The sequence below is a fragment of the Camelus ferus genome, chromosome 9, assembly GCF_009834535.1.
Source record: "Camelus ferus isolate YT-003-E chromosome 9, BCGSAC_Cfer_1.0, whole genome shotgun sequence".
Taxonomy (NCBI): domain Eukaryota; kingdom Metazoa; phylum Chordata; class Mammalia; order Artiodactyla; family Camelidae; genus Camelus; species Camelus ferus.
Genome location: NC_045704.1, coordinates 54,309,593 through 54,321,873, shown reverse-complemented (window position 1 = coordinate 54,321,873; position 12,281 = coordinate 54,309,593). Strand labels below are relative to the sequence as shown.

Below are 12,281 nucleotides of genomic sequence, written 5' to 3'. Positions count from 1 at the left end.
TCCTCACGGGACAACGACTTTGCTCTTATTGGAAAGCTATCAGACCTATTGCTGAGGGAGAACTGGATCGACTCACTGCCATACCTGCTTTACAAAAACTTTTAATTTTGAAAGAATTTTAGACTTAACAGAAAACAGTGCTCCTATATACCCTTCTCCTGGCTTCCCCATCTCCACTGTGCCTTTTTTTATTCAAATCTTTGTTAGTTTTTTAAGAATTATGCTCTGCTGGCCTTTGCTTAATGTCACAAACCATATTCTGTCTTTTGCTTTCCTACTCCAGGCCTTTCTTCCTTGTCTGGCACTAATTTCCATTCTCCATGCTGGTAGTACCCTAGATCCTCCTGGTGCTTTTAAAAGATCCCAGAGGCCTGAGCCCCACGCCCTCAGGGTGCTCGAAGTCATCTGGGAAACACAGCTGCTCTATTCCTACCCTTCAGGATGATGATTCACTTGAGCCCTGGGTGGGGTCTCAGGATTCACAGCTTAAACTAGCATCCCTGGGGGACTCTGATGCAGGAGGCCCACAAACCACCTTTTGAGAAATGCTGGCTTTGTGTTACCTACAAATCAGAGAACCCTGATTACTCTGTCCTGTCCTCTTGAACTATGTATAGTAATATTTAACATTTTTGGTTTATATTTCCACAGTGAGACACCGGGGAGCCATTGAGAGTTCTAGAGGAGAGAAGTGATGAGGCCAGACTGTGCTACATGGACACTGGCAATCTGGCTGCCTGGAGAGGACTGGGCTGGAGAGCTGGGGAGAGATGGTAGCTGGCAGGAGTGGGGAACGGTGACAGAATTGCATAATAGTGAGGACTTAGGATTCTGCCTTTAAAGAGCATGGGGGTGGAGCAGGGGAGGGTATAGCTCAGTGGTAAGAGTTCATGCTTAGCATGCAAAGGTCCTGGGTTCAATTCCCAGTACCTCTATTACAATAAAAAACAAACAATTACTTCCTTTCCAAAAGATAAAAAATTAATAAATTAAAATTTATATGAAAAAAGAGCATCAGGTTTATATCTGACTACCACCATGTCTTGGCTAGGTACATTCGGGCAAGTTCTTTGGCCTCTCTGGGCCTTAGACGCCCACCTGTAAAACGAGACAGTGACAGTGCCACCTTCCTCAGGAGCTGTAGTGAGGGCTGAGGTGCGGCTGGGCGTGAAGCACAGGCCAGGCGCCAGCAAGCACTTCCGGCAGTGAGTACTGAAGACACAGACCAGGAACCCTGCCTCCTTCTACCAGAACATCGTCACCTTGTTCATGCCATGTCAGCTCCATGGAGCTCCCGAGTGCCTCCTGGGCCTGGCCTCCTGCTAAGTGATGCAGACACAACAATGTCAATAGGGACCCTGCACCCTGGGGCCTCTACCTAGGCCGGAGAGTGGTGCCTGATCTTCACAAAGCCGAGTGGGCACACGCCCTCATTCATGTCCAAGTTCAGGAGCAGGACAGGCAGGGGAAGGCGAGTAATTGGCTACACTCCCTGGGCCTCCCATTTTCCAGACGGTTCCAGATTATGAATGGAACTGAGTCTTTCATGCTGCTTTCTCATATCTATTTATTACTTTCTGTGTATTATGGTGTTTTCACATCTTTAAGAATCTTTGGCTGGGGAGAGACTCTCCCTCCCTGTACCACGCAATTCTTAGAGGTGGCAAAGGACCCAGCATGTCTTTAATAGGCAAACTAACCAATCCAGAGCCTTCCCTCCTCCATCCTGTCTGTAGTCCCCAGGGGGCAATATCTCTCTGCTTTAATCATCCCAGGGCCAAGCACTGGGCAATGAGGGACCATCCCCATTGCCCAAAGCCCACCAAAATCATTCCAACTAGCCAGGCTTAGGCTGTCCACCCTGCCCTGTCTTGCGCTCAGAAACCCCAATAAAGGCCGCAGTCTAAGAGTTCACTCCCTCCTGTCTTCTGCCTCCAGACCACCCTGGTATCTTTCCCACGTGGCCTGCGTGCCCCACCTCCTGTCTCCAGCACCTGTGGGTGTAATGACCTTCATTTCCCCAGCCTCTCTGTGCCTCCTCTTGTGCTTACACCTGACTCACCATCCCATAAAAGATGGCGAATAGCAGAGAGTATACAAGCCACCTCCTGAGTCAGTCGCCTGAACTTGGAATTTCACCTTAGTGGTGGCACCTCCTACTTACTCCCTATGCTCAGTGTCCACTCAGGGACATGATGGACACGGCTCTCGCTTGCCTGGTGAGCAGGAGCAGGGAAATGGATTCTCTCCCTGGAACCTCCAGAAGGAATACAGCCCAGCCGACACCTTGATTTTAGTCTAGGGAACCCCATGTTAGACTTCTGACTTGGAGAACTGTAAAGAATATGTGTGTGTTAAAAAAAAAAAAAAAAAAGAATATGTGTGTGTTGTTTTAAGCTGGTCACTTGTTATGCATCTGAAGCAAACCAACAGGGCACTCTCACCGTCTCTGATTGTGAAGCTGTGGAGCAGGGCCAGGCCATCGAACCAGTGGTTGTATCTGGTCTCGCCCACTGTGTGCATCCCAGGCCCGTTGCGGAGCAGGATTCCCTGCAGCCATGATGGAATCTTGCCTGGGAAGAGAAAGAATGTTCAGTTTCCAGTTTCTGCGTCTAAACCAAAAAGCTAAAAGAAGTGGCCAGAGAGCCCCTATACCACTTTGCTGCACCCATTCATTCTAGAAAGAGTATAATATGCCTGGCATTGTGCCAACACTGAGGGTGGACAGGCATCATCCCTGTCCCCAGGCCGCTCACCATCCATCGAGAGACAGAGACAAAGGAAAACACTCAAAATACACTGTGATGAAGGCAACACAGCAGACTCAGAACGGGTGCCACGTGGACCAGAACCCCACTCTGAGGCGGGGTAAGATCAGGAAAGTGAGGAAGGCTTCCTGGAGGAGGTGACCTGGCTGAGTCTTGTGGGAGTAGGTATTTGCCTCACAAAGGCAGGAGGAAAGAACATTCTAGAGCTGTGCAGGCCCATCTAGTAGCCACCACCTCCATGTGGCAAAACTGGGCACCAGAAACATGGCTCATCTGAACTGAGATGTGCTGTTTAAGTGTGAAACACCCACCAGTGGGGAGGGTATAGCTCAGTGGTAGAGTGCATCCCTAGCACGCTGAGGCCCTGGGTTCAATCCTCAGTACCTCCATTAAAAATAAATAAATAAACCTAATTACTAATTTATTAAATAAATAAACCTAATTAACCCCCCAAAACAAACAAACAAACCCCCAAAAACCTACACACCAGACTTCAAAGACTCATTATGAGAGAGAAATGTAAAGTATCTCATAAGCAATTTAAAAATATTAATCACACGTTGGACTGATAACTTTTTGGATATGTGAGTGGGTCTAAACTCTCTGGTCTGGCAGTGGTGCTGAGAACCGTGAGCAGGTTGGCAGTTTTCATCTTGGAGTAGGTGGATAGTATCAAAATTAAATTACTATAAAATACACTATCAAAATTAATTTCATCTGCTTCTTTGTACTTTCTTCGAATGTGGCTATTAGAAAAATTTAAAGTACATGTGAGGCATGTGTTATATTTTTGTTGGGCAGCACTGCTGAAGAGACAGGGCTGTAGCAGGCGCCGTTGGGGCCCCGCCCATGTCCCTGTGGCCTTCATCCCTCCCCGAAGGCTACTTTTGGCGAAGACCTGCAGCTCTCCGCCTGAGGGCTTTGTTCTCACTGTGGAGCAGCTCTGTCCACACGTGGACAAGCTGGAAGCAGGTGGAGAGTTAATGCCCCTGGAAGTTGCTCTCACCCAACAATGGATGGGGTGCTGTGGGTCAGAGACCACTGCTTTCGTGCCCTCGGCTAACACAACATGAGACATGTTTTATGCTTTGCCCTGAGGATTCAGTTTCAACGGCTTGACAGTGCTTTTCTCATTGGCTTCCCTTCCAGTGTTTCTTGGGAAGCACATCCCAAATCAACTATTTACGCTTGAACTCTTATCTCTGGAGGAACCTGAACCAAGAGCTCAAAGACCAGTTCAAAGACCAGGAGACGTGCAAGCTGTTTAGTCAGAGCCAGCCTGTAACTTTCAAGGAAAGCGTCCGTGAAACGGTACTGTTGGTGTCGCAATGTCATGTACACATACACACCGTATGCAGAGAGAGCTGATGGCTACTCTAAAGCTTTATTAAGTTACATAGTCTTATATAGTAAAGAAGAATGATAAGGGAAATGGTTAACTGGAAGTGTCTGGCTCAAGGTCAGAAGACCCTTTATATTTTGGTAAATCATGTTCGTGTTGGCACTGGCGAGCCTTACAGCTTATCAGGGCAGAATGTACGAGAAACAGCTGCTTAACAATATTCTTTTTGGACTCAGGTGGCTGTGCCTGTCTTAGGTTGCCCCCCTCTGGAGATCTTAACTCGTCACTGGCTAACCAGCCTTCTCACCTCTGAGTCTGCAGCTTTTTATAACTTGTTTACCATTCCAGCCCAAGGCTCGTTCCTTTGTTCCCACAGTCGGGGGGCTACAGGTACTGAGGCTGGAGAGTGAAGTAGGAGCCCAGTGACAAAGGTCAACAAGACCACACTAAGCTTTGAGTTGGTGCTCAGAAGAATGGGACACCTTTGATGGGGATAACAGGGAACAACAGGATCAGATTTTTTTCTGCAATTAAAAAAATTAAGATAAAATCTATATAACATAAACTCCACCATTTCAAAGTGTACAGTTCAGGGGGTTATAGTATACTTGCCATGTTGTGCACCCATCACCACTAATTCCACAAGATTTACACCACCCCCAAAAGAGGCCCCGTACCCATCAGCAGTCAATCCCCATCCCCCACTAACCTACTTTCTGTCTCTAAGGATCTGCCTCCTCTCCTGTTAGTGGAATATGATCAGATTTGGGGGTTCAAAAGTTGTTTCTGACTGTGGTGTGGGGTGTGGACGGGAAGAGGAGCCAGGGGAGGTAGGAAGACCAGAGAGAGGAGCAGGGTAGCAGCAGTGGGGACAAAGGAAAATGGGTGGAGCAAAGGGACTTGGAGTTTGACTCAATGTAGAGGGAAGGGGAGGGGAGCATGCAAAAAGGTCAGCCCAGTCTCCTGCCTTGGGTGAGACTATTCACAGAAACCCAGGACACAGAAGGAGCAGGTTGAGGCAGAGCAGGGAAGGGGGAATCTGAGCATGGATAAGAAAATTTATTGAGCAGGATGTGCCAGGTACTGTGTTGCAGGTGGAGTAAATCACTGAGTCACTGCAGCAACCCCGTGAGGTAGGTACATGCTGGCTTTATCAGACACAGAGGAAACAGAGGCAGGAAATGCTTAAGTAACTTGCCGAGGGGGCCTCAGAGCGGAGAATGCACAGCTAGACATGAAGCCAGAGACTTGGCCTGGCCTCCCGGGACAGACATGTCCCCACAGGCACAACATTTGGTGAGCTGTCTGCCAGTGGATGCTGACCAGCTGATCAGACTTGACCTGGGGCTGAAGGCCTGCTGGAGGCTGGAGCCCCTCCCCTGCTGGCCAACAGGTATTGGGCGAGTTGCTGCTCCTCCATGGCCCTCAGCTTCACACATGTCAAGTAGGGAGGTATCATTTACAGCAGTGGTTCCCCGACTTGGAATCAGCCAGAGGGTTTGTGAAAACACAGGTGTCTGGGCTTCACTCCAAGAGTATCTGATTCAGTGGGTCTGAAGTGGGCCCAGGAATCTGATCCTAACAAGAGTCCAGCGGAAGCTGATGCTGCAGGTCTGGGGACCATCCTCTTAGAACAGCTCATCCAGATCGAGAACTCCCTTCAGCATCTCAGGTCCTAGGATCCTTCTTTTCTACGATTTCCAAGCATTTCCACCCAGTCACGAAACACGAGGTGTAAAGGGAGTAAAATGGCAAAATGTTTGTGGTACCCCAGAGTATAAAAGGATAGACATTGTGGACCCCTTTTTTAAGAATAAAAAATTAATAGTAAATGGACATTTGTTTTTTGAAAAAAATATTTATATATAAAGTCTATCTATTGACAGATCAGTCTATCTTTGTACTATCCATATTTATGTATGTTTTAAAAACTTGAAGAAAATAGGCCCAAATATTAATAGTGCTTCAGGCAACTATATTCAATATCCTCTAATATCTGTAATGGGAAAGAATCTGAAATAAATATATACCTATAACTGAATCACAGTGCTATACACTTGAAACTAACACGACACTGTAAATCACCTATACTTCAACTGAAAAAAAAAGAATTACAGAATAAAGAACACACACATGCTCCCCCTTTAAATGTTCAGAGGATTAAATTTTCTATAAGCTCATTAATTTCCCTTCAAATAATAAAATGACAGTGGGGAGGGTATAGCTGAAGTGACAGAGTGCATACTTAGCATGCAGGAGGTCCTGGATTCAATCCCCAATACCTCCTCTAAAAATAAATAAACCTAATTACTCCCCTCCACAAATTAAGTAAATAAATAAAACTATTCGAAAAAAAATAAAATGACAGAAGTTTTTAAACAGTTAATAGGGCTTAAGAGATGGAAATACAGCTGATTTTTTTTCCCTCTGTGTTCTCTCAATGGCAAGTTTTATATATATGTGCTACACACACATACAGATTTCTGATTACCTCTGTAGTCAGAAATAAAACCACATAAAAGCTGTATTTTTCTTTCAGAAGCCTTCCAAAGCAATTCCTCAGCTGAAAACCTCCAATCTGATATGCCTCACAAAAGGCACCGCCGTCCTTTCCTTGTGAAAACTATCTACCTACCCCAAGCTGAAAACTGCCAACCCGCTCACGGTTCTCAGCGCCACTGCCGGACCAGAGAGTTTGGACCCACTCACTGCCCCGTAGAGTGTAAACAAGATGGTCCCAGGAAAGAGGCCACACAGAAGAGCAGGGAAAGCCCGCTAAAGGAAGGTGCCTGCAGAGGCTCACACCTGAGCCCGCTTCATTGGCTCTGCAGGTACTCGCATCCTGAAACACGACCTTGGAGGAAATCACATCGGGCTCCGCGAGGCCCCCCAGCGCGCACGTGCAGGAGTGGGCGCTCACACACGCTTCTCGTATTATTTTGAAATTAACTCGGGGTGCACATGTTTGCACAAATACATCAAGCACTCCGAAAGGGTCACAATTCGCGGAAGAATCCCATTGTCCCAATGCCAACCGCAGCAGTCCTGGGACTTTTCTCCTAGTAATAGAACCACGAACTCTCTCTCCTTGGAAACTGAGTTACAACGCATAAAAGCACACCCAGATTTTCAAAGAGAGTATGTCTGGATTATAGGTCATTTTTCCCATCTATATACCATTTTCCAGATTTTCCAAAAATAATTTACAATAAGCATTACTTTTATAAACAGAGGGAAAAAGTGTACATGTAAACATATAAGAAGAACCCATCGTTTATACAAAACGCTCACCTGTCACTGTGGCCCTCACAGGCTCCCGTTGCTCCTTCTTATTTCTGCCAAATATTATATCCATCGCAGGGGCCTCCGAGCGAGAGCGCTGTTAACAGTGAACAGATGCTTCTGTGTCCAAGGCGACTGCTCCTGGCTCCTCCTTTTCTTTCCTTCCTGCTCTCCTGCAGCGTCCCTCATTTACATCTCCTGCCCTCCTAATGCCACTTGCTTCTCCCTTTGCTTTCCCCTCTCTGAGGGCCGGGTATCTCTTCACGCACATGGGGAAAGCTGAGCTGGCCTTATTTATGTTTGGTCAAAGGTCAATTCCCCAGCCATGTGTCCCAGCTAATCTTTAATCCTCTGTGTCCCCAACTCTCCCTTTCCAGCTCCACTTTTGGATTAACCAAGAAAAGCTACTTTTTTGCTGGGTTTAAATTGGCGGGATCATTTAACGCTGCATTCTGCTTAGGTATGCACGCTGACATAATCCAGTCCAGCAGGTGGAGATGTTTAAGATCAGAAGAGAGACTGTCAGGACCATCGAGGACACCTGGCCTTAGGGGAGCCCAGAGCACATCAACCATGTGAATTCTTGCTGTACAGCATGGTAACTTACTCGGCAGAGATGGTATAGGTGTTTTGTTTTGTTTTGTTTTGAATAAAGGTCCCTGAGCTTACTTCCCCTCCAAGAAAAAAATCATATGTAATGAGCAACTTAATTCATTATATATCATTTTTTGGAGAAGTAAACATAAATGTTTCATATACCCATTTGACCAATAAATACAGATAAATTGTAGTAATGTTTTCCTAGGTTAGTCTACCAAGGCAATAGAAATAAAAGCAAAAATAAACAAATGGGACCTAATCAAACTTACAAGCTTTTGTACAGTGAAGGAAACTATAAACAAAATGAAAAGACAGCCTACACACTGGAAGAAAGTACTTGCAAATGATGCAACTGACAAGAGCTTAATTTCCAAAATATACAGTTCATATAACTCAATAACAAAAAACAAACAACCCAATCCAAAAAATGGGCAGAAGACCCAAATAAACATTTCTCCAAAGAAGACATACAAATGGCCAACAGACACATGAAAAGATGCTCAATGTTGCTAATTATCAAAGAAATGCAAATCAAAACTACAATGAGGTATCACCTTACACCAGTCAGAATGGCCATCAGTAAAAAGTCCACAAATGATAAATGCTGGAGGGGGTATGGAGAAAAGGGAAACCCTCCTACACTGCTGAATGGAATGTAATTTGGTGCATCCACTATGGGGAAAAATATGGAGATTCCTTAAAAAACTGAATATAGATCACCATATGATTCAGCAATCCCACTCCTGGGCATACCCAGAGAAAACTCTAATTCAAAAAGATACATGTGGTAGGAGGGTAAAGCTCAGTGGTAGAGCATGTGCTTAGCATGTACAAGGTCCTGGGTTCAATCCCCAGTACCTCCATTAAAATAAGTAAGTAAGTAAGTAAGTAAGTAAGTAAGTAAATAAACTTAATAACTTCTCCCCCCAAAAAATTAAAAAAAAAGATACATGCACCCTAATGTTCATAGCAGCACTATTTACAATAGCCAAGACATAGAAGCAACCTGAATGTCCATTAACAGATGACTGAATAAAGATGTAGTATATATACATATAATGGAATGCTATTCAGTCATAAAAAAGAATGAAATAATGCCATTTGCAGCAACATGGATGGACCTAGAGATTTTCATACTAAATGAAGTCAGAGAAAGACAAATATCACATGGTATCACTTATGTGTGGGATCTAAAAAAAAAATTATAAAAATGAACTTATTTACAAAACAGAAACAAACTCACAGACATAAAAAACAAAGTTACCAAAGATGAAAGAGGAGGAGGGATAAATTAGGAGTTTGGGATTAGCAGATACAAACTACTATATACAGAATAGATGAACAACATGTCCTACTGTATAGCACAGGGAACTATATTCAATACCTTGTAATAAATTATAATGAAAAAGAATATTAAAAAGAATATAAATGTATAACGGAATCACTATGCTGTACACCAGAAACTAACACAACACTGTAAATCAACTATACTTCAATAAAAAAAAGAAAACAATAAATACAGGGAACCAAAAACTCTACTCAGGAATCATAAGGAATAGTAAACAACAAACTTCAGCTCCAACTTTCTGGCCCATCAAGAGGGAGAAACAATGCCTATACTGGATTTGGGGGTCCCCCATGTGATGCCGTTACCTAAAATCCATATTCAAATTGCCATGAATGTCTGGTGATGAGTTAACATGAGTTGGCTCATGTTGGTTTAAGAAAGAACCAGCCAGGGGGAGGGTATAGCTCCAAGTGTTAAGAGTGCACGCTTAGCATGCAGTAGGTCCTGGTTCAATCCCCAGTACCTCCTCTAAAAATAAAACCTAATTACCTCCCCCAACCAAAAAAAAAAAAAGAACCAGAACCAGCCATTCTCTGGGTGGAATGAGGAAAGCTGGTGGTGTGGCCTTTAAGCAACCAGCGAGGTGTAGTTGGTGTCAGGGCTGGGCTTGGACTGTTCCAGCCTCTCAGAGCTCAGAGCCCTGAGAGCAGCCCAGCCAGCATTGCTCCACCCTGGCCACACATTCCAGTCACCTGGCTGGGAGCTTTAAAAGTACCAGAGCCAGGCCCCATTCCAGATCCATTGATTCAGACTCTCTGAAGGTACATCTCAGCCCTCAGTAGGCTTAAACTGTCTCCACGTGATTCCAGCAGGTGCTGAGATGCTATGTGTTTGAGTTGATGCTAGATTCACATTCCTCCCTTTTCTGTAAAATGGAGGTATAATGATATCACAATCTCAAGAGTATTGAAAATCAAGGGTCTAGCAAAAGCCCCGCCCCCAAACACTTACTATTGTGTCCCTTTCTTCCCTGTTGTCTTGGCAGGCACTTCCCTTTGACCTACGTTTTCCATTCAGACCCACAATAACTTGCCAGTTAATTCTGCTGCTTGGTCTAGACATGTGTATTCATGACAAGGTTATTTATTCCTAGATTGTGAACACCAAGTCCTTGTGAGGATTAAAGGAGCATGTCTGGCATACACTGAGGGCTCAGGAAAAAATTGCACCAGCAGAGGTGGCAGCTCTGGTGCAAAAGAGAAGAGCTCAGAGCTTATAGGGATCAGAAGACCTGGGCTGGGAGCTCAGCCCTATGATTTAAAAACTGTGACTTGTCACATGACCCTGCTGAAAGTCAATTTATTCTGGAAAATGGGTTGGCAATGCTGTGTCACAGGGTTTGTTGGGAGGATTATAGTCACGTTATGTAAGTGAAGCCATGACCGTGCTCTCCTCTCTTGTCCATTTTGTATATTCAGAAAAGCAATGGCCCCCATCCATCGAGAACATGCGCTGAGCCTAGTGCTTTGTGAAGCACTCAGCATGTACCAGCTTGCTCTGGCCTTATATAATCCTGTGAGATGGGTGTTCTTAGTAGCGTTCTGGGGATGAGAAAACTCAAGGAAGATAACCAATTTTCCTACTATGTGTTGGAAATACAGCAGTGAACAAAACAGAAAAATAATTCTGTGCCTTCTTGGGACTTACACCGACTACATGCCAAGTTCTGAGGACACAGAGGTGATTAATAAGAGTCAGTCTCTGCCTCCTTGGGCTCTCGTGATGTTCTTTCTGTTTGGGGGGCTGAGTCTGCATATCCCAAAGGACATCTAGTTCCCAAGGCATTTAGAGGCAGTGCAGTGCAGTGATTCACAGAACTGCTTTTATGTCAAACATCCATCCTCCCTCTTTATAAACAGAGATAACAAGAAGCAGCTGTTCTTTCCCAAGAGGCTCTGACATTGCTCTGGAACCTCGAAAGTCTGACCCCTGTTTTCTCTGTCTTTGGTAATATGGGAAGAGTGGGACAAGGAATGTGTCGCCAGTAGGAGCTGTCTCCTGGCTGGTCCTCCGGCCTCTGATAAACACCATTCACTGGATGCTTGATGCATGCCAAGTAGCGTGCTAAGTGTCTTATTAGCCATCTTTAATCCTGGGGAGAGAGTCATTAGCAGTCTCATTTTTACAGCCTCAGAGACGTGGAGGAATTTGATTAAGGTCAGCAGCTGGTCAGTGCATGTTCTTCTCCACTGTCCAGTAACGCTGCCCAGTTTTTGAAGCTGCTGGTTGTGGAAAAGAGAAGATATGAGAGCAAAAGTAGGTGTTCCACAGCTTCTAAAATGTATTTGCTGCCTTAAAATAGGACAAAAACCGACCAGTGCATAAAAGGACGGGGCAATGGGAACATGAAAGGAAGTCGCTATCTTACACAAGAGTTTTGGTCATTCATTGCTGTGTCACAAGTCACTCTAAGACTCAGTGGCTTCAAACAACAGCCGTATTATGTCTGTGGGTTCTGTACACTCAGCTCTGTGGTTGACTGGTCTCTGCCAATCAGCTCTTCTGCTTTCATTGACGTGGTCACGAGTCAGCTGGCAGTTGACTGGGACTCGAGGAGGGCTGGGCCTGGGCCTCTTTTCTCCATGTGGCCTCAGGACCTGTCCTTGACCTTCTCCATGAGATCTCTCCAGCAGGATAGCTGGATTTCTTTCATGGCAGCAAAAGGTCCCCAAAAGTGAGCGTCTCAGGCAAGAGAAACCAGAAGCTGCCAGTCTCTTTTAAGGCTGAAGCCGGAACTGGCATAGCTTCGCTTCCCCTGACTTCTCCTGGTTAGCACAAACTGCGGGGCGGGGAGGGGCCACACCGCAGTGTGAATATGGGATCTGGGCTGTGTAAGGCCTTTGGAGCCAACTTTGGAGACTTACTACCCCAACAGACCCATTTCCATTAGAGTCTCAGCTCTTCCACTTGCTAGCTGAGTGCCTGAACCACCGGCTTAAAT

The 12,281-nt window shown here is 45.3% G+C and overlaps 1 protein-coding gene across 2 annotated transcripts in view; it reads right to left on the bottom strand.

The window, feature by feature from the left end:
- The window catches only part of BCO1 (beta-carotene oxygenase 1), a 39,058-nt gene extending 31,211 nt beyond the window's left edge, over positions 1-7,847 (bottom strand). The window contains exons 1-2 of one of the 2 annotated variants that reach the window (XM_014558591.2): positions 7,402-7,847; positions 2,445-2,573 (exon numbers count right to left, since the gene is read on the bottom strand). In XM_014558591.2, the coding sequence (XP_014414077.2) occupies positions 2,445-2,573; positions 7,402-7,465 (193 nt within the window). In that variant the 5' untranslated portion in view covers positions 7,466-7,847. The remainder of the gene's footprint in view (positions 1-2,444; positions 2,574-7,401) is intronic. The other variant, XM_006183950.3, reaches the window with a different exon arrangement.
- Positions 7,848-12,281: the final 4,434 nt, after the last annotated feature.